At 39.1% G+C, this 27,591-nt stretch overlaps 2 protein-coding genes and 1 pseudogene across 15 annotated transcripts in view; 1 reads left to right on the forward strand and 2 right to left on the reverse strand.

Annotated features, from left to right (window-relative positions):
* The window catches only part of ADAM22 (ADAM metallopeptidase domain 22), a 270,825-nt gene extending 266,118 nt beyond the window's left edge, over positions 1-4,707 (reverse strand). For 2 of the 9 annotated variants that reach the window (XM_069086210.1, XM_069086211.1), the window contains exons 1-2: positions 4,101-4,707; positions 3,351-3,526 (exon numbers count right to left, since the gene is read on the reverse strand). In XM_069086210.1, coding sequence (XP_068942311.1) covers positions 3,351-3,526; positions 4,101-4,188 — 264 coding nt within the window. In that variant the 5' untranslated portion in view covers positions 4,189-4,707. Of the gene's footprint in view, positions 1-3,326; positions 3,527-4,100 lie in introns of all 9 variants that reach the window. The other 7 variants (XM_069086208.1, XM_069086209.1, XM_069086205.1 and 4 more) reach the window with 5 other exon arrangements.
* Positions 4,708-11,834: 7,127 nt separating this feature from the next.
* LOC138159822 (catenin alpha-1-like) lies at positions 11,835-14,488 on the forward strand (annotated as a pseudogene).
* A 7,996-nt stretch (positions 14,489-22,484) lies between these two features.
* DBF4 (DBF4-CDC7 kinase regulatory subunit) overlaps positions 22,485-27,591 on the reverse strand; it is a 36,089-nt gene continuing 30,982 nt past the window's right edge. For all 6 annotated transcript variants that reach the window (XM_069086223.1, XM_069086220.1, XM_069086222.1 and 3 more), the window contains 3 exons: positions 26,315-26,435; positions 24,502-24,620; positions 22,485-23,675 (listed from right to left, as the gene is read on the reverse strand). In XM_069086223.1, the coding sequence (XP_068942324.1) occupies positions 22,658-23,675; positions 24,502-24,620; positions 26,315-26,435 (1,258 nt within the window). In that variant the 3' untranslated portion in view covers positions 22,485-22,657. The remainder of the gene's footprint in view (positions 23,676-24,501; positions 24,621-26,314; positions 26,436-27,591) is intronic.

The following is a 27,591-nucleotide window of genomic DNA, read 5'->3' on the forward strand; positions in this document are numbered from 1 at the left end:
TCTATGATTATTACATTAATCATATAGACTTAGAGGAAGGAATTTAGGAATACAAATTTCGTTGTTAAATGGAAAGGAAGTTGGTTAAAAAAAACAAACACTTCTATAGGATTATGAGCATAATGTACAAACCAGACAAAAATTATGGCTACATTCTTAGCACAAAAAAAGATATCACTAAAATTATTTTTTAAATGCAATGTCATGGGCATTAGAAAGAGAAGCACATAGCTTTACTGAACTAGTAGACTGTTCTCATAGAAACAATGCAAACACCAAAATGGAAGAAACACTTTAACTTCCTATTTCCAAGAAAGGGATGCCTAAGACCACTGGGCATTTTCAACTTGTACTGACCCTGTATGGATTGTGCAGAAACTTCTTTGTGAACAGGTTGTCTTATCCCACCTATATATAAATTTCTTGAGCACAGGAGCTCTTTTCACTTTTTCTTTGCTCCCCTGTGCTTAGAGATTAATTATCCTTATCTGATTCCAGCTCCCACAACTAGTTTTAATCCTAGAAGTTAATGTGAGCTCATATAATAGGAAATGCTAGTTACCAGGGAATGTCAATGGCATAAAGACAGAAGTTGCCAAGAAAACTTGCTTTAATCTTCTAGGGTAATGGTTTTCAAGTGACTTCAAAGATACCACTGGGTGGTTTCTTATAATAGTCACATTTATAAGAAACATCATCTATCCAAACTTCACAGAACAAATCTCCTTCAGCCCTAAGGCCACATATGATGCTCTAGGTCCTCAAGTGCAGCCCTTTGACTGAATCTAAATTTCACAGAACAGATGAAGCTTGGATTCAGTCAAAGGACCACATTTGAGGACCCAGAGGGTCACATGGTCTCCAGGCCTTAGTTCCCCACCCCTGGATATTTTTGTTTCTGATATGTAATAATAATTTATGTTTAATAAAGTCTGACCATTTCGTTGGATAATGACAGTCAGTTGGAGGAAAGAGAATAGTGATGAGGGAGAAAGAAGCCAAGAAGGGCAATCCATAGAATCTATTATCCCATGAGATTTGAGAACTTTTTGGAAAACATCATTGAATTCTATAGTTGAAAAAAATTTTTAAAAAAAGCTAGCTGGTAGCTAAATATAGATACAGACACCAAGAAAGAGATGTGTTTATATAGACATATATGCATTTACATAGATATAGATATACATATACTTTTTCTGGATAAATAATGTAAGTTAAACATAATTCCCATTAAAATAAAAGTATATGAATATATGCTTTTGTAATTACATGCTTTTATCAACTCACTTTTAAGAAATAATGAACCTCTAGAACATTGTGGTCATAAGTAATGATCTGGAGATTTTTCCAGTTCTAACAATGTATGAATCTATGAACTTTCAAAGGTTAAGAAGCTTAGCTCTAACATAGTGGAAAGAAAGAATTGGGGAAGGAGAGATGGGTCTCTGAAAGTTAAAACTGGAAGGGACCCTCAGAGATTCAATAGTTCCAACTCCATTTTACAAAGGAGCAAACTTCCTTCCTTTGCCAAAAAAAATAGGGACTTGGAATTGTGCTTTCGATGATATAGGGTAGTCCCAGAGAAGAAAATTCCCTCTACTGATGCAGGTTTACACTTTCTCTTCAACTTATTGTCTTGAGAGGCCCTTCCTATGCCAGAAAAATTTTATGCTACATTTTAAAGAGAGTCACCTAAAGTTGACTGCTACAGGGGCATTCCTATTAAAGGTTAAAATGAAACTGTATGAATAGTAAGAAAAAGTGGGTCCTTACTTTCACTTAAAGCTATGAATCAATCAAAACAGGAAAAACAGAATCTTGGGGTAAAACTACCCTTAATTACAGTTAGTACATACAGACAGTGCTAGTTAGCTCATAAAGATTTACCATTAATAAAAATAATTATTATTGTGACCCTTTAGAACATCTGAAAGGCTGCCTAGCAAAGTTCATGGAGAGTCAGAAATAGGTGGAGTACTGGACTCTGAGTGGGGAAGATCTAGGTTCAAAGCTCTAGGCTCTCTGACATACTGACTGCATGACCCTGAGTAAGTCACTCAAGCCCTTCAGGATCCTGGAATCTCTCTAAAACTATTAGTCACACAACAGAGGCCATCTCCATTGGTAGAGGGAATTTCTTCACTGGAAATTCTCTACATCAGTGAAATCATGTCAGGAGGAAGATATCTTACTACCATACATTAGTAAACTTTTAAAAGAATTAAAATATGTGGAAATAAATGTAAATTCTACAAAAGCAAACACAGCATCTGCTCTATGTAAACAGCACTTCAATTATATTTCTCTGGAAGTTCCTGTGACTGTCAAATATACAAGAAAAGCTCCCAAAGAACTATTCTTGATGAGATATCTATTGATGGACATCATCAGATAAGAAAAAAATTTCAGTATAATTTTGTTTCAACCAGGTCTATGTGAATCTTCAGTTACAAGGACTGCACCAAATAAAGGAAAATCTCCTGCATTTCCATGTGAATTGTCAGTGCAATTTTTGTAAACATATCAAATATTTACATCACTATTAATATTTATGGCATTTTAACTTACAAGCTCCAAATAAATTTTCAGGTAAGGTATAGCATCCTAATATTAACGGAACCATAGTACACTAATTAAAAATTAAACCATTGAAATATTTCCAAACAACATGTTTGAGGATGATTTTATCTAAAAATTCTTTCTTAACAAGAGATATACCTTTTTAGGAAGTTGGAGGATGGGCACCCTTCTTGGTATGCGCAAATCAGGGAGCTGTAAATCTAACAGGACGAGGTGGAGAGGGATGGTTGTTTTGTTTTGGCTTTTTTTTTTTTGCCTCCTTAATCCAATTTGTTTTTAATTATTACAGAGAAGGTTACTAAAATACAAAGTCTTCTCTTCTGGAGTAAAAACTCATCCTACTTCTGTCCCATTACAACACTGTTCTCACTCATCAATATGAATATATCCATTTTTCCTCTCTCTGTTTTTAGAAACAGAGAATAAAGTGGCCATCTGTCCTTTTCTGCTATGGCCGAGTCACTGCCCAAGCTTGGGGGTATCCTGCAGAAACTTGAACTTGAGATGAGCCAAGCATTCTCCCCCCACCCCTCACCCCTCCCGCCTGGCCAAGTCACCCGTTCTGCAGTGAGCATCCGACATGACTAGCATTTGGATGGATGGAGGCCGCCTGTGTTAAGGAAGGCACCTTGTCTCCGAGGCAACAGAAATCCTGTCGGAGTGGCAGCTCCCGGGTAGCTGGCAAGGGACGTAGGGGAAACCAACCAGGCCCACCTCTCCTCCGCCCTCTGCTTCACAACACACACCTCCGAGGGTAGCCCTCCGCTCACCTGCCCGTCGCCGGTGCCGCCGCCAGCCGGGGCGGCTCGAATGCGAGTGGTGAGCACGTCATGGCGAGTTTGGTCCTCGCCTCCCGAGCGGTAGATGAGCCGGAGGGGCACAATATTCTCTCGCTCCAGAAAGCGGTTTTCGTTCCTTCTCTCCAGCTCCGTCAACAAGGCGTCTCCTCCGGGGTGGGACAAGTGGAGGGGGCGAGCGGAGCCAAGAAAGAGGAGAGGAGACGAAAATCATCACCCCGAACCAAAAGGTTGCCCAACTACTCGGTCGTGCCCTTCCCACGATGCATTCCCCCATCCCTCCAAACGAACAACAACAAAAAAGTCCCCCTCTGGGAAGCTCCCAGCCTAAGAGTCCCCGGGCTCCCCGGAATTCCCCCAATCCTCCTGGGGGACCGACTCGGCCCCAGAGCCCTGGTCCCGTGCACCCCAGAGGCAGCTTCCAGGCTCGGGGCCCAAAGACTGGGCATCCCCCTTCCCCAGCTCTCCCAGGCTGCAGAAAGAAAAGAAGAAGAAAAAATCCTTCTCCAGAGGCTCCGGCCCCACACGACCACAGAAACACACACGCACCCCGTCCCTTTTGGTTTTACTCCTCTACACCCGCATAAAAACAATTGCTCTCAGACATCCGGGCAATGGGATTCCCTCTTTCCAGCGCATCCCTGCAATCTGCCAGTGAGCAAGTGGCCTGTGTGCGTCGCGGAGCTCCCTCCATCCCGCAGTCAGGAACGGTGGGGAACTTACCTGGCAACCTGCACAGAGCCAGCGGGAAGATGCCCGAGATGCCCAGAAGCAGCCAGGGAAGCAGAGCCGCAGCCCCCGCAGCCCGCATGGCTCTCCCCTGCCCTTCAGCCTGCCCCAGCGAGGGATGATGCTCAGGGAGCGATGCTCATGGTGGAGCCGCGGCTATGCAGCCCGGCGGGCGCTCCCTCTCCTCTCTGCTCTCTTCTCCTCTCTCCTCTCCTTCCCTCTCTTTTTCTCTCTCCTCCTTTCTCCTCTCGGCGGTTGGCAGACGGGCGCTCTCTCCTCCCTCGCCTTCTCCTGCCTTCCGCCCTAGTCCGAAGCACCAGGCACTGCCTGCCTGCGGATGACTGCCGAGCCCGGTGCGGCTGCGGCACCTCCTAGGGCTGGCTTGCGGCTGCAGCCTCTCTGGCCGCCTCAGTGCTGCATTGTGCTGTAGTGGAGTCCGCTGGTGGGTAGCAGCAACGTCTGCTGCATTGGGCAGGTTTTTGCTGGAGCCCAAGTGAATGCAAGCGCCTCCCACCCCTTAGCCTAGCTAAGCCTCGTCCTGGTTAGGACAGCTCTGTAGGGAGAGTGAGCGAGTGCCCTATGGAATCGCCCACCTCGGCTCTAAAGGGGGAGACACCAGAGGAGAGTAAACTGGGAAATGTAGTTCCGAGTTCCGTTAATCTGTTCTTTTCTGTATCAGCCACTGGGAGAGCTACAGCAGCAGTAACTGCGGAGGGACTGAGAAAATTACCCAAAGAAAACCATCCTGACCCAGGAAGCAGAATTTGCTGAAAGAATTTCTTCCAAAAAGTTTACTGGAAGTTCTGGATTGTATTGATTAGAAAGAAGAAATAACTTGATTTTCCAAAAGGGGAAGAAAGTGGGTTCTGCAAAGCCATAGGCCAATAAGATTGGGCGATCCCTGGCAAAGTTCTAAAAAAGAGTATTGAAGGGTCTTCCGTGAGCATTTAAGAATGGAAGTCGGGAACACCTAATCTAAAGGCTGCAGGGGTACATTAAAAAAGTTTTCTCATGCGTTATATTTATCTCTATAAGTATTTTATATTCCCCCTAACCATTCCCTTTTCATTAGACTGGAACCTCCCTGAGGTCAGGGTTATGTCTCATTTATTTATTTTAAAGCAATCGGGGTTAAGTAACTTGCTCAAGGTTACATGGCCAGGTGTTTCTGGGTGGGTGCCAAGTGTTGGAGCCCGGATTCGATCCCCAGGTCGTCCCGACACTGGAGCTGGTGCTCTACCTGGCTGCCCCTCCCTCATTTATTTTTTTATCTCCCCTACTCTGGCACAGTGCATTGTACAGAATGGCTGCTTGATGCTTCTTGATCTTGGTTTGTTGGTAAAGTCATCCATTCTATTTTTCTTTTTTTTTGTCAGAACGCTTAGATTGGTAGACCAGTAAGCTTCTGCAGACATAGTTATAGCTTTACTACAAGAAATCATTTCAAAAAGTCTCTAATGATTTCCTTAAGGAGATGAGGAAATATTAGTTGGGTGATAGTATAATTGTGTTGATATATTAAATAAGCTGACCAATTGTACTCAAACAATATTAATGAAAGGATTAATGCCAGCCCAGAGAGAATTCTCTTGTTGGAGTGCTGCCCTCTGATGAAGAGTTCTATCAATAATTTAAATAGCATAGATGGCAGGCATACTTGTAAAAGTTACAGACGACTTAAAGTTGGGGGTATAATTAAAAATACTTTGGTCAAAACATATAATTTTGCATCTTCTTATCTATCTATATGCTGTTTCCTCTGAGAGAATGTAAGCTCCTTGAGGGCAGGAGTTGTTTCACTTTTGTCTTGGTATCCCAAATGCCCAGTACACAGTATATATATATATATATATATATATATATATATATATATATATATATACTTAATAGGAGGACCAGAATATCCAGAAAGACCAAGCAAATTTTTACATCAATTGGCCTTTTTCTTAATTAGTAAATGATTAATTTAATACTTTAATTAAATGTATGAATAAGTGCTTGTCTGTTGATTAGACTGATGATAAAAATCAGTATTCAAAAAGATCCTGACAGTCAAAAACCTAACAAGATGAAGTCTACATCTCATGAACATGAAGCCCTGTACTTAGGTTAAAAAGAAAAAAAATCAGGTACTTAATCAGGAAAGACACAGAGAATATAGATATAATTTATTTCTCCCCTTCCCCTGGGCAGAGTTGTAGCCCTTGTAACAAAACAGTTTTTTGGAAGAGGAGAGGGTTTAAAAAAAAAAAAAGGCAGTCAAGTAACTAATCAAGTTTGACCCAAGGGAGGGACATGCATTTTCTTCTCTCCTCTTCAAGGGCAAACTATACCATCATAAGACATAATATCACTCTTAGAGTTGTCTCTTTTTTGCTTTTTGGAGGGCAGTTGGGGTTAAGCACCTTGCCCAAGGTCACATGGCTAGTAAGTGATAAATGTCTGAGACTGGATTTGAACCCGGATTTGGACTTCAGGGCTGGTGCTCTATTCACTGCACAACCTAGCCTCCCCAAATGTCACTCTTAGTAACAATGTAATTGTAATGGGATTTTTTTTCATTATTGCTTCAAGGGCTGAATAGGAAGCACCAAAGAGCTACAGATTCTATATATTTCTGATTTCTTTTCCTTTAAAGTATATTTGATGAAGAGCAAAATAAGCAGAACCAAGAAAGCATTGTATACAGTAACAGCTACTGAGAACGACTAAGCTAGTCTGAGTATATACTCAAATACTCAAATAAACCACAAAGTACCTATAAAGGAAGATGCCATCCACTTCTAGAGAAGAAAAATCTAATGAATAGTGTACATAACATGGTTTTACATATATTATATATAAATTTTCATATATGTTTTTATATATATGGTAGCCTTTTCTAGTGTGGAGTGGGAAGAAGGGAGACAGTTCAGAACTTAAAGTGTCTCAAAAACTCATTAAATTAGATTTTTAAAAAGAACATTTGAGAGGCTAAAAATTGCTATTGTGAATCTCCTGTTACTCCTCTTTAACTTCCTGAGTATCTCTTGATCATAATTTATATTATACAATGTCATCCCTTTTGCTCTCCCTTGACCAGGCACATCTGTCTGGGTTAGACAAAAAAAAGAGATGCAGCTAATGATCGCCAATGTATTGATGGATATTTAATCCAAAACATCTCACTCTGTTTTTGCATACGCACTGACAAAGGGGTTGTTAAAAATATTTCCTTTTCTGATATTTGCATAGAAGTATTTCTGCATCACTTAGTAAAAAACATTTAGAATCTACACATATACAAATAGCTAAGTGGAAGAGGTATTTTCTAATTTCTAATTGGGAAAATGCACAGGCCTTCATGAGTTTTCAAATAAACATTCCATCAGCACAAATGTGACAAAATTGTATTTCTAAATACATTTTATTTAGTGTTAAACTGAATGGCACATACTCTTAAATCTAGCTAAAAAGCCATGTGAATGTTTCCTGTATGTAAGACAATGCTAAAAAAAATGACAATGATTTATATTCTCTACAACTCTGTAACATAAATTTTGAGAAAAATAGGCATATTTTCCTTTGTTTCTCTCTTGAAAGATTCTTGACATTTCCATCTGTAGTAGGCATCATTCTGAAGGCTTGTGTACAAAGAATATTTCCCTATTCTACTTTCCCAAGTAAGATGATGGATAGATAGATGGCAGATAAATAGATGGATAGAGAGATGACTGAGAGAGCATTTAGTAAGCACTCACTATGTATCAAGCAAGTAAGTCAATGCAAGACAGTCCCTGTCCCCAAGGAGGTTACATTCTAATGAGGAAAGACTACATAAAAAGGAGCTGGAAGGGGGTGGGGAGTGGAGGAAACACGAGGGATACATCAGGCCAAGGCCTAGATCCAGGCAAGCTAGGGTGAAAACACACCAATCAGAGCCCAGGTTGTTTCTAGGAGCTGGAGTCCAAGGTTCCAATGGAGAGGAGGTAGAGAGGATGGCTTAAGAAAGTCCTTAATCACTCTTCAAGATCAATCAATATGCATTTATTAAGTGCTTACTCTATGGCTGGGATTGTACTAAACACTGGGAATATAAAAAGCAAAAAGGATCTTGTGCCTCAAAGAGTTTCTATTCTAATGGGGGAGACAAAACGCACATAGACACATACAAGATATTTTCAGAATGGATGCAAGTAACCTTAGAAAAGAAGGCTCTAGTAGCTGGTGGAGCTGGGAAAGGCTTCCTACAGGACATGTCATTGGAGCTGTTTTGAAGGAGATCAAGGCTACTAAGAGGGGAGTTGAAGGAGTAAATTCTAGGCATGGGGCACAGCCATGCAAAACCCCAAAGACTCCAGTTTCTGGGATAAGAACTCACTATTTGACAAAAACTGCTGGGAAAACTGGAAAATAGTATGGCAGAAACTGGGCATAGACCAATATCTTACACCATATACCAAAGTAAAGTCAAAATGGGTTCATAATTTAGATATAAAGGTTGATACTATAAGCAATCCAGGAAAGCAAGGAATAGTGATTACCTGTCAAATTTATGGAAAAGGGAAGAATTTATGACCAAACAAGAGATAGAGAGCATTACAAAATGCAAAATGGATAATTTTGATTATATTAAAATGAAAAGTTTTTGTACAAACAAAGCCAATGTAACCAAGCTTAAGAGGGAAGTGGAAAATTAGGAAAGAATTTTTACAACCATGTCTCTGATAAAGACCTTATTTCTAAAATATACAGAGAACTGAGTCAAATTTATAAGAATATAAGTCATCCCCCAATTGATAAACAGTCAAAGGATATGAACAGGCAATTTTCAGAGGAAAAAATTCAAGATATCTATAATCATATGAAAAAATCCTCTAAATTTCTATTGATTAGAGCAAATCATCTTAGGTACCACATCTCACCTGTCAGATTGGCTAGCATGACAGAACAGGAAAATGATAAATGCTGGAGAAGATGTGGGAAAATTGGAACATTCATGCATTGTTGGTGGAGTTGTGATCTGATCCAACCATTCCGTAGAGCAATTTGGAACTATGCCTAAAGGACTAGAAAAATGTTCATACCCTTTCACCCAGCAATACCATGTCTAGGGCTGTATCCCAAAGAGATCATACAAATGGGAAAAGGACTGTATGTACAAAAATATTTATAGCAGCTGTTTTTGTGGTGGCAAAGAAGTGGAAATCAAGGGGAATGCCTTTCAATTGGGGAATGGCTAAACAAACTGTGGTATATGAATGCAATGGAATACTATTGCGCTATAAGAAATGAGGAGTAGAAGGACTTCCTAATAACCTAGAGAGTCATATAAACTGATGCTGAATGAGGGGAGTAGAACTAGGAGAACATCATACACAATTACAGACACATCATATCTTTGATGACCAGCTTTGACAGAATGAACTCTTCTCAGCAATATAAGATTATAAGACAACTCCAAAGGACTCATGATGGAAAAGGTTATCCATTTCCAGAAAAAGAATTACAGAGTATGAATAAATGTTGAAGCAAACTACTTGATCTCTGTCTTTTTTGTTTTGTTTTGTTTCTTCTTTCTTGTTGTTCATTTCATTGGTTATAATTCTTCTTTACAACTTGACTAATGACTAATGTAAAGCTATATGTAGAACCTATATTGGATCACATGCCACCATGGGGGGGGCGGGGAGGAAAAGAAGAGGGGGAGACAACTTGGAACTCAAAACCTTATGGAACTGAATATTGCAAACTAATAGTAAGTAAATTATTTTTAAAAAATGACACACAACTAACCCCACACCCCCAAAGAATGATAGCAAGGTTTCAAACCTATTTGACTAGGAGAAAGGTGGCCCTCTACAGCAATGGGAGGGTTCAGAAGAGGACGAGTTTGGTGGGGTGGAGGTTGGGGAATGAGGTCTATTATGGACATGCTGTGTTTGATATATGCATAAGACATCCTTACTTGTAGGCATGACATATACTAAGTGTGTATCTCTCATTTGCTGCCTTCTAGGTAAAAGGACATGTTCAGTGTAATCTATGAACTATGTCTATCTCCCCACTAAGTCTCATCTCAGTTTCCCAAATATTTCAGTCACTGCTGGAAGTCCATTTCTTAGGACAGTTCTGATCCCTTTATGTCACCAGACTTGACTCTCAACTTTTTCTGCAGTTGTGCAAACTCCTTGCCTTTATAAAGCCTTCTGGGGTTGCTGTTGCTATTGATGAATCATTTTCAGTCATATACAACCCTTCATGACCCCTTTGGGGTTTCATTGGCAAAGATACTGGAGTGGTTTGCCATTTCCTTTTCCAGCTCATTTTACAGAGGAGGAAACTGAGGCAAACAAGGTTAAGTGACTTTTCCAGGGTCACACAACTGGTAAGTCTCGGAGGCCAGATTTGGACTCAGGAAGATGAGACTTCCTGGCTCTAGGCCTGGCACTCTGTGTACTAAGCCACCTACTTACTCTATTGAATGTTATGGATCACCTGAAATCCACTTTGTCCTCTCTTCATACCCTCTCCTCTTCTTGTCTTCCATCACATTATACTTCCTTCCTCCTTCTCTGATTGCTTCTTTAGTTTTTCTTTTACTGATTCCACATTCTCCTCTTCTCTCTCTACACTCTATCCCCTGGTGATTTTATCTACTCCAGTGGCCTCAGTTATAATCTCTATGAAGATGTTTGCTATGTCTGTGCTTTTACTTCTGACTTCTCAGGGTGTCCATCCCATATTCCCAGCTTATTTTTTTTTTAATATTTCCATTCATTGTCCATTAACACTTCAAACTCAACATTTCTAAAACTGAATTCACTTTCCTTTCCCACAGTCCATGTTAATGGCGATATCATCTTTCAGTCACCCAAGCCTAAAAGCTTGAAGTCAATTGACATCAACACTTTTCTTTACCTCACTCCACATATTCAGTCAGTTGTCAGACTTCAACTTTCAGAGCCTCATTCCAATGTCCAGACTCTTCTCCATTCCCACAGTAGCTGCCATATTTTAGACATTTAACTTTTCTCTCCTAGACTAGTTTTAAGTCTCCTAACTTCTCTAAATCTGCTTCTCCAATCCCAACTCTGTATTCTTGGCTGAATAATTTTCCTAATTCACAATCATGTTACTCTTCTCTTTAAGGAACAATAAAAACTCCAGTGGTTCAACAGGACTCACCAAATGAAGTTTAAGCTCCGTGCCTGGTATCAGAAGCCCTTCACAATTCGAGTCCAGCCATTTTACTTCACATATGGAGTGGATGACTGCCTGCTCAGTGACTTCCAGCTCTCAAATTCCATAATTTGACATTCCTTCCAAAGTGAACTACTCTGTTTCCCATTCTGATCCAGATATCTCTGATTTGTTCTGGTCCCTGTGTCTGAAATAAAAGTAAAGATGATAGTGATTGATGATGACAGCTGGCGCTTATATTGTGTTTTAAGATTTACAAAGAATTTTATATATATTAACTCATGCAACAATTCTGGGATGTAGGTGCTATTATTGTACCCATTTTACAGATAAGTAAACTGAGGCTGAGAGCAATTAAGTCACTTGTCCAGATGAATAGACTGTGATAGGAGGAATACCTACCAAAGATCTTCATCAGGCAGACTTCAAGAGATGTTTTCCTTAAAAATTGCTAAAGACCTGCCTGGCAGAGAAAGTGGCATTGATGTTGGTAGCATTGGGGCATTGGGATCCTCCTCCTGTACTCACATACCCTGCACCACAGAAATGACTGCTGTACATTCTGGCAACATAAACTTCAAATAGCACCCCAAAAGTCTAGAGATAAGGACTCTTACTATTGAAAGGTTTTTACAACATTGGTCACCACCAGTAACAAGAAAAGAGGTTGTTCTAAGAAGGTTCCTGTATTATCTGTATCAGTTGAACAAGGAACTGAGAATGTCTTGGAGGAGGGAGATAAAAGTGCTTAGCAGAGTCAGTTTCTCAAGCAGGAATTTGTGGCCGCTGTAGAAATGCTTGGAAACAAGGTGATTTGATGAAGAGAATTGGCAGATGACCCATGTTCCTCTTCAAAGTGTGGTAACATGGCTTGAGTATCTTCTTTGCTCTCAGCTGTTACCTGCTTGTTTATTTTTGTCAACATGGCAGTTATCTACAAATTAATTTGTTCAGCTGAAAGTTGTGGAACATGGTATATTGAAACTTAGAAATGCAGGCAGTGAGCAAGATTAAGACATAAAGTATAAAGCCCTAAAACTTCAAGTGGATTAACTGAACAATATGGTAGCTAAGACAAGAGGAAAGGTGTGGGTCACTGTGATTAAATAGCTACAGCAGAAGGAACAAACAGTTACAACAAGGTGTTAATGGCATCTCCAATGCAGCCTAGATGACAACTACTGCTGCCTCCTAGCGGCAGGGTGGAAAAGAGAGGAACTGGCTTACGTACTTGATAACTTTGATAAATAAATAATCAACGACCCTCTGAGCAACCGTAAAGATCATTTCAGGCCTTCTCTTGAAGAACACCTGGACAGCATCATCAGTGGAGCACCCCTGATGGCAGATTCACATTCTAGTCATGATGACCAGTGAGAATGTCATGTTGCAGAGGGCAATGCAATATGACAAGCCTTACAGGATCTACTTTCTGAGTCCGTAGGGAATGATGGATATAAAAAAGAAATGATGCACTTAATTTTGTAATAGACAAAATAACAAGAAAAAATCACTCTGCAAAGATTCTTTTCTTTTTAAACTAATGTGATGCTTTTGGTGCTGATTAAAGTGACAAAGAATGGACATGGGAAAGAAGCCCATGAGCATGCTTACAAACTGATTGAGGTTGCTAACTTAGCCTGTTCTATTTCAAACAAAGAAGGTGTGGAGCTGGTTCTTGTGTCAGGGAAGTCCTCTGTCCTCAGGTTATCAATACTGAAAAGCCACAAAGTAAACCTGTCCAGGAAAACATGGATATTTTTGAAGAACAGGGGGAAGAATTTAAAGAACAGGGGGGAAGAAACAAGTCTGGGTTCTAACGCCATTGATGACAGCTTCCACGGATTATTACCTGGATGTCTCAAAACAAGTGTGCAACTGCTCTCAGAGAAAAAGATGCTGATGGTCTGGACCAGTGTTTCTTAAACTTTTCCACTTTAACTCCTTTTCAACTTTCAGCAGTGAAGGCATTGCATGGCCTAAGGACATAATGCAAAGTGTGAATGCTTTGTATTCAGAACCAAAGCTGCAGTGAAGTTGCTCCTTGTAAGGTGGGCAAGTACTGCCAGAAACACCTGATTTATTATGTGTTTGATTTTTAATTAATTTTTGGTCATTTCACATTCAGAAACTTTTTACTGTTGCCAAATTTTTCACAACCCCTTCTGGGGTTGCAACTCACAGTTTAAGAAGTGCTAGTCTAGACCATACTCTTGGTGCCATTAGGCGTTGGGCAGTCATACGTAAAACATTAGAGATAGAAAACTATGAACCTGGACTCTATACTCATAAGGCTCTTGAGGTCACCAGCCTGCTTTCTAATACAGTTAGGCCACATTTTCCTGAACAAGTGAAAACTGTCATAGAAGTTCTCTGTTCTGATCCTGACCAACAAATGGATTAAAATGAATTGATAGATGTCTTGAAATTGGTTATGACATCATTCGGGACATCAGAAAAGCTGCATTGATGATAAGGACTCCTGAAGAGTTGCAAAACTCTGACTTTGAAACTGAAGACTTGGTATTACTGGATGATTAACTTATTGTTGGTCAAAGTGTATGAGTTCAGCTTCCCCAAGAATAGAAAGCTTTCAAGAAGAGAAGATCAAACTGGATATCCAAGTATCCACAAATGGGATGAGTGATATGATTATCCTGGGAAAACAGATATATGTGATCATGATTATGAAGACGGATTTTACCAGAGATAAAAGGACCCCTTAAAAATAGATCGGGTGTAATTAGAGCAGCTAAGAAAATTGCTGAGGCAGGATCAAGGATGGCTAAGTTGGGAAGAATCATTGCTGACCTTTGTGTAAACTCAGTCTGCAAACAGAACCTCTTGTGTACTGCTAGTGCATTGTTCCATACATAGCAGAGTTCAGAACCTGAGCAGGGAGTCTGTAATCTCTAGAGCAGATGTGTGGTATCCTCAATCCTGATGGCCAGGGACTTGATGAATGCTGTGGTACAATCTGTGAAACATTCCTCTTATGTGGCCTGTACCAAGTACCAGAAATCACAGGGAATGGCTTCCCTCAACCTTCCTAATGTATCCTAGAATTAAAGGCCCCAGAAAAGAAGTCCTTGGTGAAGAGAGAGAGGCAGGACAAAATCCAAATGAAAATCAAGCTGGCATCTCAGAAGAAGCATGTGAATCCTGTGCAGGCCCTCAGTGAGTTCAAGGCCATGCACTAAGTATATAGAGTGGCTTCTGCTGTTCGTACCATCCTATCGCTATTTTCTTCAAACTAATTCTCCTGTGAATTACAGACATTTCCTGTTCATTCAAATGTATTTACTTATTATAATGTTGGTATTTTGGCCATCAAAATTTATCTTTCTTTGGAGAGGAGAAGGGGAAGAAGACGGAGAGGATGAGCTGAGTTACCCAACAAGTTGGGTCCCCATTCAGTCACCTCAGTCTACTCACAGGATGTGTTTGTACTTCGTTTTTGAAGAGGACCATGGATGGCATTAGGGAAATGATGACATGACTTAGAGTTGACTTTGACTTGAGTGGGGGAGGACTGTTAGATGCTATGGGAATGTTGGGGTTTTTTTTTTCAACCTGACTATATGAATACTAGTCTGAGAACAAGCTTATATTTCAGTCAAGGATGCTTCTAGATTCTGGAACCATTATTTCTAGTTACATTTTTTTTTAAATGTAAGCTTGAATAAAAACAAAAATTGATAAGACTATTATATCATGATATTTCTTTATTAACAATGGAAGCTTTGTATTGTGATTGAGATGTTAGTGTTCCCATCTGTTAACATAAAGGTGAGAACACTTATTTCACGTATTCAGGAGTGGACGTAGTTAAGAAAATATACTATATTATACAACTTTCTAACTCAAAAAGAGCACATCAAAGAAACTAGTTTGGGCAGATAGGGTGTTATTAAATTAAAAAGTGATCCTAAGCATCAAGGCTTGTCCACTTGGGCATCTTGGAAAAAAGAGTATTTACCAAGGTTGGGAGTAGCCTTGTGATATATAGAAATGCTGATGATTTGTGTGGGTTTATTTTATATCCGGCAACTTTGCTAAAATTGTTTATTATTGCAAGTAGTTTTTTACCTGATTCTTTAAGTATATCATCATATCATCTGTAAAGAGTGATAACTTTAGTTTCTTCTTGCTTGTTCCAATTCCTTAAATTTCCTTTTCTTCTCATTGCTAAAGCTAATGTCTCTAGTACCAATTGAATAACATTGGTGATAATGGACATCCTTGTTTCACTCCCAATCGTACTGGAAATGCATTTAGCTCATTTCCATTACATATAATACTTGCTGATGGTTTTAGGTAGATGCTACTTATCATTTTAAGGAAGGCTCCATTTATTTCTATGTTCTCTACTGTTTTTAATAGGAATGGGTGTTACATTTTGTCAAAAGCTTTTTCTGCATCTATTGAGATAATCATATGGCTTCTGTTAGTTTTGTTGTTGATATGATTAATTATGCTGATTGAACCAACCCTGCAATCCTGGCATAAATCCTACCTGATCAAAGTGTATTATTCTTGCTATAAGTTATCATCTTTTTGCTAATATTTTCTTTAAAATTTTTGCACCTATATTCATTAGGGAAATTGGTCTATAATTTTCTTTTTCTGTTTTGACTCTTCCCAGTTTAGGTATAAGTACCATATTTATATCATAAAAAGAATTTGGTAGGACTCCTTCTTCACCAATTTTCCCAAACGGTTTATATAGCATTGAAATTAATTGTTCTTTAAATGTTTGATAGAAGGGAGTAGCCCTTGTATAAGAGAATTATGTGAAATGACAATCTAGAAGAAATTTAAAAAATTTTAAAACAGTAATGCATAAATTGAAGAAAACTGATTACTCTCTTTAGGACATAGACTCAAAATTTTAATGCTTGGTTGCAAATTACTAATGTACAGTAGAACCTTGGTTTGCAAGTAACCTGGTTTAGGTATGCTTTGCTGGACGAGAAAACATTTTTCACAAAATTCATCTTGCAGGATAAACAAAAATTCGCAGTATGATCATGTTTGGATTTGAATGGCTCATGAAAGGATGACACCCAACTAGGGCAATGTTTTTTTTTTTTACTTTCATGTGTCAAACATAGGAACCTTCTGTCGGTATATTGCCTAATTGGCCTCATTGGGTGGTGACCCTTCCTGAAGGCAGCTCTTAACATGACAAGCATGTTCACGTGTGTTTGCACATGTATGGTAGTACTTTGCATAAAAGTGTATGGTGGTGACAGTGATCTACAACAAGTGCTGGTGGTGGAATATAGTCAGGAATTAATGACAGACCAACTGATTGATCTGTATGAGGATCAACAGTGAGAGGTTGCAGAGGATATTTCCTCTGAGGAGGAGATTGAGAGGTGGGAGGAATCCCTCAGTCAAGTAAGATTAGGGAGGTATCAGAGGTGGAAAAAAGTACAAAATTTTGTTGAAAAACATCACCCAAATAAGGCTATAGCAATGAAAGCCACAAATTTTTTTTTTCAATTTTAATGCAATGTCACATTCTGTGACATTCTGAAAAAATGTCAAAAACAAGTGTCTTCAGATAGATTCCTAGTCAGAAGCAAATGTAAAGAAAAAAAATCAGTGAATTGAAATATGAAAGTGATTCTAAAAAACAAAAAATAAGTGAAAGCAGTAGTGTTAGTCTTACTTTTAGTGAAAGTAGCATAAGAGAGAACACTCCTGACGTTGAAATCCCCGATGTTCTCATGGAAGGAGATTCTCCTTCCAAGCAAATAACCCTTCCTTCCTCCTCTTCCCTCTCGTTTCCCTCATGCCAGGTACTACTAATCTCAAAGGTAAAGTGCAGGTTAACTTGTTTTATTTTTGGTTTATATCGTGTACTAATCACTGTTGTTGTATTTCAGGTGCATTAGGGACAAAAAACTTACTTACAATTATAAATAATTATTCTTATATGAATATTTTTGTGGATATGGTACCGATCATCCAACTTTACATTATTTCCTATGGAAAAATTTGCTTTCCAATACGAACAAATTGCATGACAAACAGAATCTCAGAATGAATTAAATTCATAAGGTTCTACTGTACTTTGCTGTGGGACCTTAATAAAATTGCTCTTAAAAAAAAAAAAAAGACTTTGTTGGCTCCAGGGAGTGAAGGTTCAGACAGCAGTCAACACTTTCTGATTATCTAAGCACCAAAAAAGCCCTTGAAAAGTTGCAGCACGGGCCTGATCCTTGACACTCAACCTAGAGGCAGGGGAGCGGTACTCAGCAGAATCAGTGTAATGTTCTCGCTAAATATCCTTGGTCAAAACCCTTCTCCTTGATGTGGCCAAGTAAATCTCTTGTTAACTATCAAATCTTCTAAGTGTTTCACTTTGTTTCGAGATTGAACTTGAGGTATCTGGTCTGGTGTCCTGGCCTAAAAGAGATTCTCCCATTTATCTATTGAATTTCCTCCTATTGAGGCCAAACTCAGATGTTACCTTTTTGGTCTTCCAGGTAAAAGTCACCATTCTATACTTAAGTAGCTCATGGGACTTTTAACGAAGGTCTCCTCTGCTCCTATCATGGTATCTTGTACCATGCTTGTCATTAACATTGTATTTCTTCCCTATTAGATTTTAAGTCCCTTGAGGGCATACGGCAGTACCATTTTTCCTGTCTGTGTAACTGGGTTTTGGTGTATAACAAGAACACCTAAGATGGAGATACACATATGAGAGATGCCAAGGGACCTACTTCTGGGATAAGACATTCTATGTTGGCCCATTACCATTGGGTTGGGAGCAGCCACTTTTTATAGCTGGGACAGTCTAAATCTACCTGACCAAGGCCCAATCTCTTATCTTTTGAGTGCCATTCATGGGTGAAAGATCTGTCCACTCCTATCAGGCACTTCATGGACACTATGTAGTAAGAAGGAAGAGTCTGCAGGCTACATTTTTCTCTCCCTTTAGGCCACATAGCCCAAGAAGTGGGCTTGGACTCTCGGTCTTGTTTCATTTGCCCTTTAGAATTCGAGGCGCAGGGCATTCTTGAACTGAGAGCTTACCTCAGGGACTGTGGGATCTAGGATTCCAGGACCAATGTTACTGCAATGAAGCTCTGAAAATATAGGGTCCAGGGATGAACGGGAAGGGCTGGAGAGGGCTGGACTAGGAACTTCGTGGGACCCATAGAGCAAATGAGCTAAACTAATCCCTCTCCCCTCCCAGAAGCCTAAGTGGTGTAGAGCAAAGATTATCCTCCTTGGTGATATGCAGAGAATATCTGAATGTTTGTTTCTGTCATACTTTGGAGGTAAATATTCCTTTGTAAAAGCATATCTAAGTGGTTACATGGAACTGGGGTGCTTGGATCTCCTAACATTGGGGAGGCACATGATCAGTGGGGAGTTTAAGACAATGGCAGAGATAATACAGAAGCTCTTCTCCCACCCACTACAGGTATTGAATAAACCTGCTGGAGAGGTGAAATGAATTTCACCTGAATTTCAGGCAATGGGGGCTAGAGCAATCATGGTTACATTTGTATATGCAGTGCCTAAAACATCATAGGCAACTCGTTTTTGTTCAGTTAAGCATAAAATTGACCCAATTACTTTCAGAGTTATCTCTCATTTGTATAGACTATAAAAGAAAATATTTTGATCATTTCTTTACTTTTATCTGCAAATGCCTCTCCCCTTGTCCCCATGACAATTATATTATCAAATTCCAGGTAAAAGACAATACTTATGTATGTATTAAAAAAAAATCATACAACTTTTCTACTATAACACAATTTTTCCTCCATATATACTGCTCCATACCCATGAGAAAAAATTGAAGTATATCTACCTGACTTCAATTCACTTTGAGAAAAAAAACAAAAAAAAATTCTTTCCAGAGTTTCTATTTACTATTTGCAAGAGGCAAAATTTGCAAATATAAAAGGTTATGTTTTATGTAACGTTTTTACCCTACGCAAAATATTATCCAAAATATAAAACATTATTAACAAAGAAGGTTCATCCTAGTAGGTGATTGCAATAAATATAGATCTTCCAATAAAATCTGAGGACTCCCCTAACCCCTGCTAAACTAATCTATGTCTATATTGTGAATTTAAACACCAAATAAAACGGACATTTCCATACATGTGGTAGGAGACTTGAATATGAAACAGCAGACCTCAACAGATGTTTGCTTTTCTGAATCAACCTGCAGTTTTCAAAGTTGTCTATTGTCTATGCTTGTTTATGGACTCCCTTCTGTTGTTGTTGTTTTTTTTTTTTTTTGCTTTTTGGAGAGGGAAGGCAGGGCAACTGGGGTTAAGTGACTTGCCTAAGGTCACAGGTGTTAAGTATCTTGAGGTCAGATTTGAACTTAGGTCCTCCAGGGCCAGGGCTCTATTCACTGTGCCACCTTAGCTGCCCCACTTCTGTTCTTTTTCAAAAAAGTCTCAATGATGCTTTGAACACCCTCCCCCCCCCCAACCCCACTTCTGTCTCTTCTCTTTCTCCCTGCTTTCTTTCCTCACCACTTTAACAACCCCCTCCCCTTCCACCCCAATTGGGAAAAGTAGAGCCCTTGCAACAAATATACAGATGAGCCCAAAATTAAAAAAAAAATCCCACATTGGCAGTGTCTGAAAATGCTTGTCTTATAAGGTATCACTTCTCTGTAAAGTGTCAAAGGCAGCTTCATCATCAGTCCTCTAGAATTATAGTTAATAATTTCACTAAGTAGAGGCCCCAAGTGTTTTAATGTTTTCTCTTTATATTGTTATTGTGTAAGTTATTCTCCTGGTTCTGATCACTTCACTCTGCATCAATTCCTACACATCTTCCTAGGTTTTTCTGAAATCATACATCTGGTCTTTTTTTCATTAAGCAGTAATATTCCACTGCATCCATATAATTTGTTTAGCCACTCCCCAATGAGTGAGGTAGAATATCAGACTTAATTTTCAATTATCTAAGTATTAGTGATTTGGGGCCTTTTTTCATAGGATTGTTGCTAGGACTTCCTCTGAAAATAGTCCAAATATTTCAACCATTTATTTATTGGGGGAGTCATTTATAAATCCCAATCAGTCCCTTACACATCTTGTAAATGAGACATTTATCTGAGGAGCTTGCAGGTTTTTTTCTCAGTTACCTCATTTCCTTCCTTTGTCTCCTGACTACTGTCTGGAACTACATCACAGTCTCCAGAAACTCATACTTTGGCAGCCTCCACCCCCACCCTCTTCCTTACTCTTCTCACTATTTTTATGGTCTATCTTCACACATTAGATTGTGAGCTCCTTGATGGTAGGGCCTGTCCTTTGCCTTTTACCCTGGTGCTTAACACAATGCCAACTGCATAGCAGAATAAACTTTTGACTAAGAGACCTAATTTTAACTACTCTGGTGTGCAAACCTTTCAGTTTATCTAATTAAGGCCATCTATTTTATCTTCTGTGATCCTTTCTATCCATTATTTGGTCAGGAACTTTTCCCCCATCCAGTTTCCTTGCTCTATGTTGCAAGATTTTGGTTAGTACCTAATTTGTTAAGACTGCTCCCCAGTTTTAGGGGTTCTTTTTTGGTCAAATAGAAAGTCCTAGTCCTGGTGACTGGGGTCTTTGGGTTTATCATATACTATGCTGTTTGTCTGCTTCTGTACGCTACATACCTGACTTGTACTGATGGGCCTCCTTTTAAAAAACCAATAGCAAACCCTTTTGATAATTGTTTTGTACTATAGTTGCTACTTCTAGACTCTTTTTCCCACTAAAAATGTTCTGCAGTTGTATTCCTGGTTTCCAATGTGCTTTTGGTCAACGAGGCCCAAATATTTGATACATTCTGTACTCGTCTCATTTTTACATGCTCATAGCTTTCCTCAGTGTCCTTTTTTTCCTTCTGAGAGCCATCCCATATAACAAATACTGTTTTAAAGACAAAATGAGAAAAAGGTAGCAAAACTTGTCATATCATGCTTGATTTTTATACGTCATCTCAAATTTTTCCCAAGTCCTATTCAGCTTCACTTCCTTTTTTCTTAAAATTTGTCCAAAACTGAAAGTACATTAAATCACCATTAGTCTATTTTGCCTTGCAATTTGATAGTTTCCTTTAGTTATTTAGATGCTATGCAGTTCAGTGGACACATCTTATTGAATGGTGAGTTTAAGCATAATATAGTGGTCTATTTTTATTATGGCCTTGCCTGAAACCATCACTGCTTTAAGTCTGTTTAAAGCATAACAGATTGTACTCTCTGTGGATCTGTTTCCAGTGTATTTGCCTGATTCAGGTCCAGGCACAGTTGGCTATGTCTGCTACCACTGTATTGGGGCACTGCATTGACCTGTGTTGGGGCCGTTACCTTTCTGTGTGCTCATCTGGCCCATTTTTCTGTTTTGGAACTAGGCTATTTCTTGTTTCATCTTCCGTCTACCCTAGCTGGTCTCTGCTCCAGATTGCTGTCTTCTTGGGCAATTCTGGAACAGATGGGCACAATCTGGAGATCTCGAGTCTCTTTGGTTTTATGCCTGGCACATAGTAGGCATATGTATGCTTATTCCTCCCCCTCTCTCATTGTTCCTTCTGTACATTTTCAGAACTTTTACTGGGATGTTTGTGAGGCATCTCAAATCCACTGTTCTACTAGATTTGAATACAACTATCTTCCCATAATTCCTCCCAACCACTACCACCCTTTTTAAGGTTGCTGAAAGAGATAAGTTTGCCAAATTGACAAGCATTCCAAAGAACCAAAAGATCAGATCCACTAACAAGCCTTTTTTTTTTAATTATTGTATTGGCATATACTCAGTTGAAGAAAATCAAAGGACAAAATGGCCGTGACATACCTTAGAACATTGCTCGCCTGATACCAAACAGCTCCTGAGGCAGCACTCACATTTATACGCTGTGGTATGTAAACATGCTCCTTTACTGTGATTCAGTTTTCAGTGGTATGCATATTTTCTCAGATCTAATATTTCAATAAATTTCATCGTAGCACCCAAATTTGAGACATTAAGTTTTTAAACAAATTCTACAGTTACTCAAAACTGCCTTCTCCAGTGCAAGTCATTTTCCTTGCAGTGCAAGTTATATTTAACTGTTCATTCAGAAAGTTTTATTTAGAAATTATATACACAATATGTGAGAGGTAGCAGACACCTTAACTTCAGTTGCATTTACTTACATAAAAGTAATTAATTCTTAAGAAAATACCAATAATTATCTTTATTCTCAATATTTACACTTGGTTATTAAAATGTACAGATGACACACAAATAATAAAACAATAATTTTTACATATATATAAAAATATTTTCACGTATACAATCTTTGCCATTTGTGAAAAATACAAATTAAAAACAAAACTCCTCTTAAAACCCAGTAAATGTGGAGGTTGAAGACGGGGAAGAGAGAAACATGGACAACAAGCTATTCTCTTCCTCCCAAACCTCTAACACATCCCGTGAACTGTGGCTTTCAGAATAGCTCGTAAAACCCAGAAACTCAGAACTTTCTTCACTGGTTTGAAATAATTCTTCTAAAGACTGTGCTGATGAACTACAAATACTATTTTCTTCTTTTGTAGCAGGGAGTTCTGCTTTGTTCTTTACATGTAATTCAGCATTCTTCTGCTGACTTTGTTTTTTGTTTCTCCCTAATACTATTTTTACTTTTCGGTGTAACTTCCCTGAAGGCAAACTGTCTGTGCTTTCGCAGTTCGCTTTTTGGAGCTCTTCACCAGGATGATTATCGGCTATTACCTTGGCTTGACCAGCAGGTTGCTCTGGTGAATTGCTAATGACTCTAAGACTAGAATCATTACCATGTGGGGAACTAGTGCCTTTTTTCTTCTGGCTGGTATCTGGAAAAATTGTACTATCTAACTTTCGTTTTAGCTGAGACACATTTTTGTCTGTTTTGTCAAAATCAGAAACATGTGTAAATGTCTCTAGGATATATGGGTAGCATTCTGTTTTTAGTTCTTCTAAGTCTTCTTCATCTATAGTTCCTTTATGGTCAGAAACTTCAGGAGTACATCCCTGCGTATCTTTATTCAGAGGTAGTTGTACCAAATCCAGCTTAAAGTCCTTCACTGGATTTATTATGTAAGATTTTCTACAATCCAAATGCTCTTCAAGTTTGCTTGTTGAGTTGTAAAGATATGGACTGCATGAAGCAAATGAATTCATGGGTTCTAAACTGAAGGCAACCTTCTGTGAAGGAACCCTGCTTTCTTGATATTGGAAATTCTGTTTTATCACCTGTTTGGTAGTATTTCCCTGAGAGTCATTTGGGGAAACATGGTGCAATTCCAGCTGTTTTCCACATTCATTCCTTTTAAAAGTATTTCCAACGATGGGGACAAAAGATCCAATACTGCATTTTACTCTTTAAACAAGAAAGAAAAGAAAAAACATTAGACTAGGTACTGAGGAATCAAGACATATCTTTGGAGTTATCTTATATAAACCAGTTAGCAGAAAGACTGCATTAAGGGAAATCTAGGCATTCCATTCCCAGCTGGCTTGATATCATCACCCTAAATAAAAGCCCCAACTTTTTTGTTTTAATTTTTAAACAGGTGCCATTAAACCCATTTTATTCTGTGTGGATTTTTTTTTTTTTTGTCATCTGGAAATCTAAGGTTGACGATTCTGTACTTGAATAAAGAGAAAAAATATAGTGAACTAGTCTGGAAGCCTGCAAGACCTAGGTTCCAGTCCTGCTTCTGACACAAACTGGCACCATGACCTACAGCAATCCTTTAACCTCTCAGGGAGCTAGACAATTCTCCAAGACTAAGTCACAGAGGAGGTGCAGACCTGTACTGGGGGAGGTAGCTTCCACAGGAGCTCACTGTATCAATGAAATAACAGGTAAGTCTGGAAAAGCATCTTTTTCAAGGAATGGATCAGAAAATTCTATAGGATATTCTAACCAGAAAAAAACCAACCCCCCCCCCCCAAAAAAAAAACTCCAGAGCTCAAAACCCTTCACTATGTACAGTGTTTAATAAATGTTACTTCCTGAAAGTACATCTTAGCGAAATGTGCACTTCTAAAGCTCTAACAGATACCAGAAGCTTGGCATTCTTTAAAAGTCTGGTATGGATAAAAATACCGAATATAAATATTTATAATCCCCCCCCAAATATAAATAACAATGTTTATTATCAATTGATTTTTAAAACTAAAGCATCTAAATAAAAAATTACCTTTTGGATATACTGCTTTTATATTCTACAAAGTCATACACCAACTTGGATATGATATCATCAACAACTTGATACTGAGTACTTTGTGCAAAGTTTCTGTGTTGTTCACTTAGAAGATGCTAAAATCAGACGGAAGCACATGAAGGATACAGCACATTATAAAACAAATAAGAAAAGCTCTCTGCCCTAACGTGTTTCATCACAAAGTTCTATAATATTTCAAACAAGAAAGGGCCACCAAGAGCCGGAGTTTGTAAGAGAAGAGAGTAGCTTTTCCCGAAGTCTGTAGTTTTGCAGCACAGGTGACTGAAGAGTCTTCCTGAGCCCAAACCAGAGCTAGGCATCACCAGGTAACTGAGAAGAGGCTGCAGACAAGGCAGGGCTCAGTACTGGGGAACATTTTAAAAAACACTTTCCCCTTTATTATTTACTTTCTGACATTTCCATTTCCTTAAGTAGAGAAAGGCTAGCAATTGTACTAATTTTACAGGCATAAAATGAGTCACTTAGAAGCCAAAGATAAGCTTTGCAGTCATGAAGGGTCTGAATGTAGGGGATAGGGAGTGGTTCGGTTTGGTTTTGAACCTCCCAGGTCAGTGTCAATACAAGTACTTCAAGGAGGGGTTAATTCTGATCCAGAAGTAATTCCAGAGGTCATACTTCATCCAATTCTGGACCCTACAATAGATGTGGGAAGTGAAGGATCCAGAAGAGAACAAAACAAAAAAATGAAATGCTTCAATCTCATGAAATATTAGAAATGAAGGCATAGTTAAGGTTCTAGAATAGAGAAGAGCTGTCGTCTCAGGGGCTTTTCCAGAACATCTGAAACCTCATTTCCTTGCATCAGAGAAGGAAATTCCACACAGGAAGCAGGGTCCTGTGCTGCTCTACTTTTATGTGATGCTTCTGTTTAACAGTTTTACTTGATGAGTTAGATGAACTAAAAAACAAAAGATACATAAATTTGTAACATAAAATGTATTCCCTCAAATTCCCACTACAGACTGAAGCCCGAGCTTGTGTGGTGGCTGCTACCTGTCAGGTGGATGACCCTAGGTGAGTCACTTCTGCTGGTCTAGGCTTCAGTCCTTTGGTCTAGGATTCAGTCCTTTCTTATTTAAAGTGAGCAAGCTGAATCAGACTATCTCAAGTAAATAAGCACTAATGAAGCACTCCCTGTGTCAGACCCTGTGCTAAACAGTGTGGAAATTTTCCAGAACAAAGGAAACAAACAGGTGACACTTTGTATTGACTAACGAGTTCTCAGAAGAACCATTTCCAGGCCCTTTCAGTTTCTGTTGGGGTAGGTCTGTATTTCTTCCTCCTAGCACCAAGCACTGGCATCTTTCTAGAGCAGCAGAATCAGACTCACTATCAGTGGTTGTGCAGGGATGCCAGGAACAATGGAACAGGATCATTTTTGTAGAAGCGGCAATATCGTTCAATTCAAACAAATCATGCAATTTAAATAAAAAGGCAAGCAAATTAATGCAAAAGATATGATTTTTATGGAATGTCACATGGGATCCAGAGCCACTGGACCAAAATATTTTAAATGCTGGCTTTTTAAAAATAAGTAATAAATCTGACATTTGGTTCTGGCTCTAAAATCTTTTGGTTCAATTACTTTGTCTATACTTGTCAAGCTCTCAATCATGGAAAAACTGAAAATCCATGTGGAAATATACTTATTTATCTAAGGATAAGTTTTAAAAGTGCTCCTATTTGTCTTCTTGTGAAGTCTAGTTGTGTTACTGCTGTGTGTTAATCGTCCACAGTGACCATTCCCCAAACCCCAGAGTGAGCTTACGGTCTGGAGCGCCTCATATCTCTGGGAGCAGCACTCACAGTAGCCCTTCTTCTTGTTCTCTCGGAGGCGGAGCTGTGCAGGGGTGTAGCGCCCTTCATTGGCTTCACAGCCTATTCTGTTCCTGTTAGAAGACAAGTTTTTTCAATGGACACAGGGAAAATCCTCACACACATCTGTACTTAGGGTCAACGTTCAACTTGCAAGATACAACTTTCTATTTGCAAATGAAAAAAAAGATTGTTATTATAATTATCATTAAGATAGTAAACTCTGTTCTCCTAAGTAAGAAAGAAAAGAAAATCCAAGTTATTGTCACAGAAAATGCCCTTTTTGGTAGCCCATTCAACAAAGAAGGATTTATGACTCCTGCTTAGCAAAACCTTTTTTCATAAAACAAGCTAACAATGTAAAAAAATGTTTCAAACCAATTAATAAACTATTACTTTTAAACATCATGGACATTAAAAGCTCAAGAAAATGACAGTATAATACCTTTGAAATATATCCAGAAGTTGTGATAAATTTTTTTAAATTGTTACCCATAAGTCAAAGAAATTAGATGACATGAAATCCAATTCCATAAACTCTTAGCAATAGTCCTAAGAAGACAAATATGAAAACATTTCCTGCTCTGAGGAAGCTCACACTTGACTCTCCATTTTAGTGAGCCTCTAAGAGCTGGGAAGGTTCACAGAGGAGATGAGGCAGCAGCTGAGAGCAGAGAAGAACCCCAAGAGGGTAAAGGGAGTTGGGACAGCAGTGACCAGATGAATGGATGGAAGCAGGAGGGAGACTGCTCTGGGATGTGGAAAGTCTTAGATGAGGTAGCAGAGTGGTATGTATGGTGGCTAACAGTTCGGTCCTGGAGTCAGGAGAAAGTGAATTCAGATCCATTGCAATCAAAGTATTATCTCACTCAATCCTCACAACCACCCAGGGAGGTAGTTGCTGCTATTTACCTCCATTTCACAATTGAGAAAACTCAGACAAAGAGGTGAAGTGACTTGTCCAGGATCACACAACCAGCAAACGTCTGAGGGTAGATTTGAATCCAGGACTTCCTGACTTGCAGGCCCACTACTCTGTCCACTGTACCTCCAGCTACTTCCTACCAGCTGCGGTTCTTGGCTGATCTCAGTTTGTTCATCTACCTTCCAGAACTGTTGTGAGAATCAAAGGAGATACTATTTGTAAGGGGCCCTGCGGACCTAAAAGTGCAGCAGAAACGTCAGCTGTTACAATCTGTTGAGAGGACAACACGGTGGGCTGAGCTCCAG

Source organism: Petaurus breviceps, unplaced genomic scaffold, assembly GCF_028583685.1.
Source record: "Petaurus breviceps papuanus isolate PSGF00001 unplaced genomic scaffold, PetGlider_PUasm1.0 178, whole genome shotgun sequence".
In the NCBI taxonomy this organism is placed as follows: domain Eukaryota; kingdom Metazoa; phylum Chordata; class Mammalia; order Diprotodontia; family Petauridae; genus Petaurus; species Petaurus breviceps.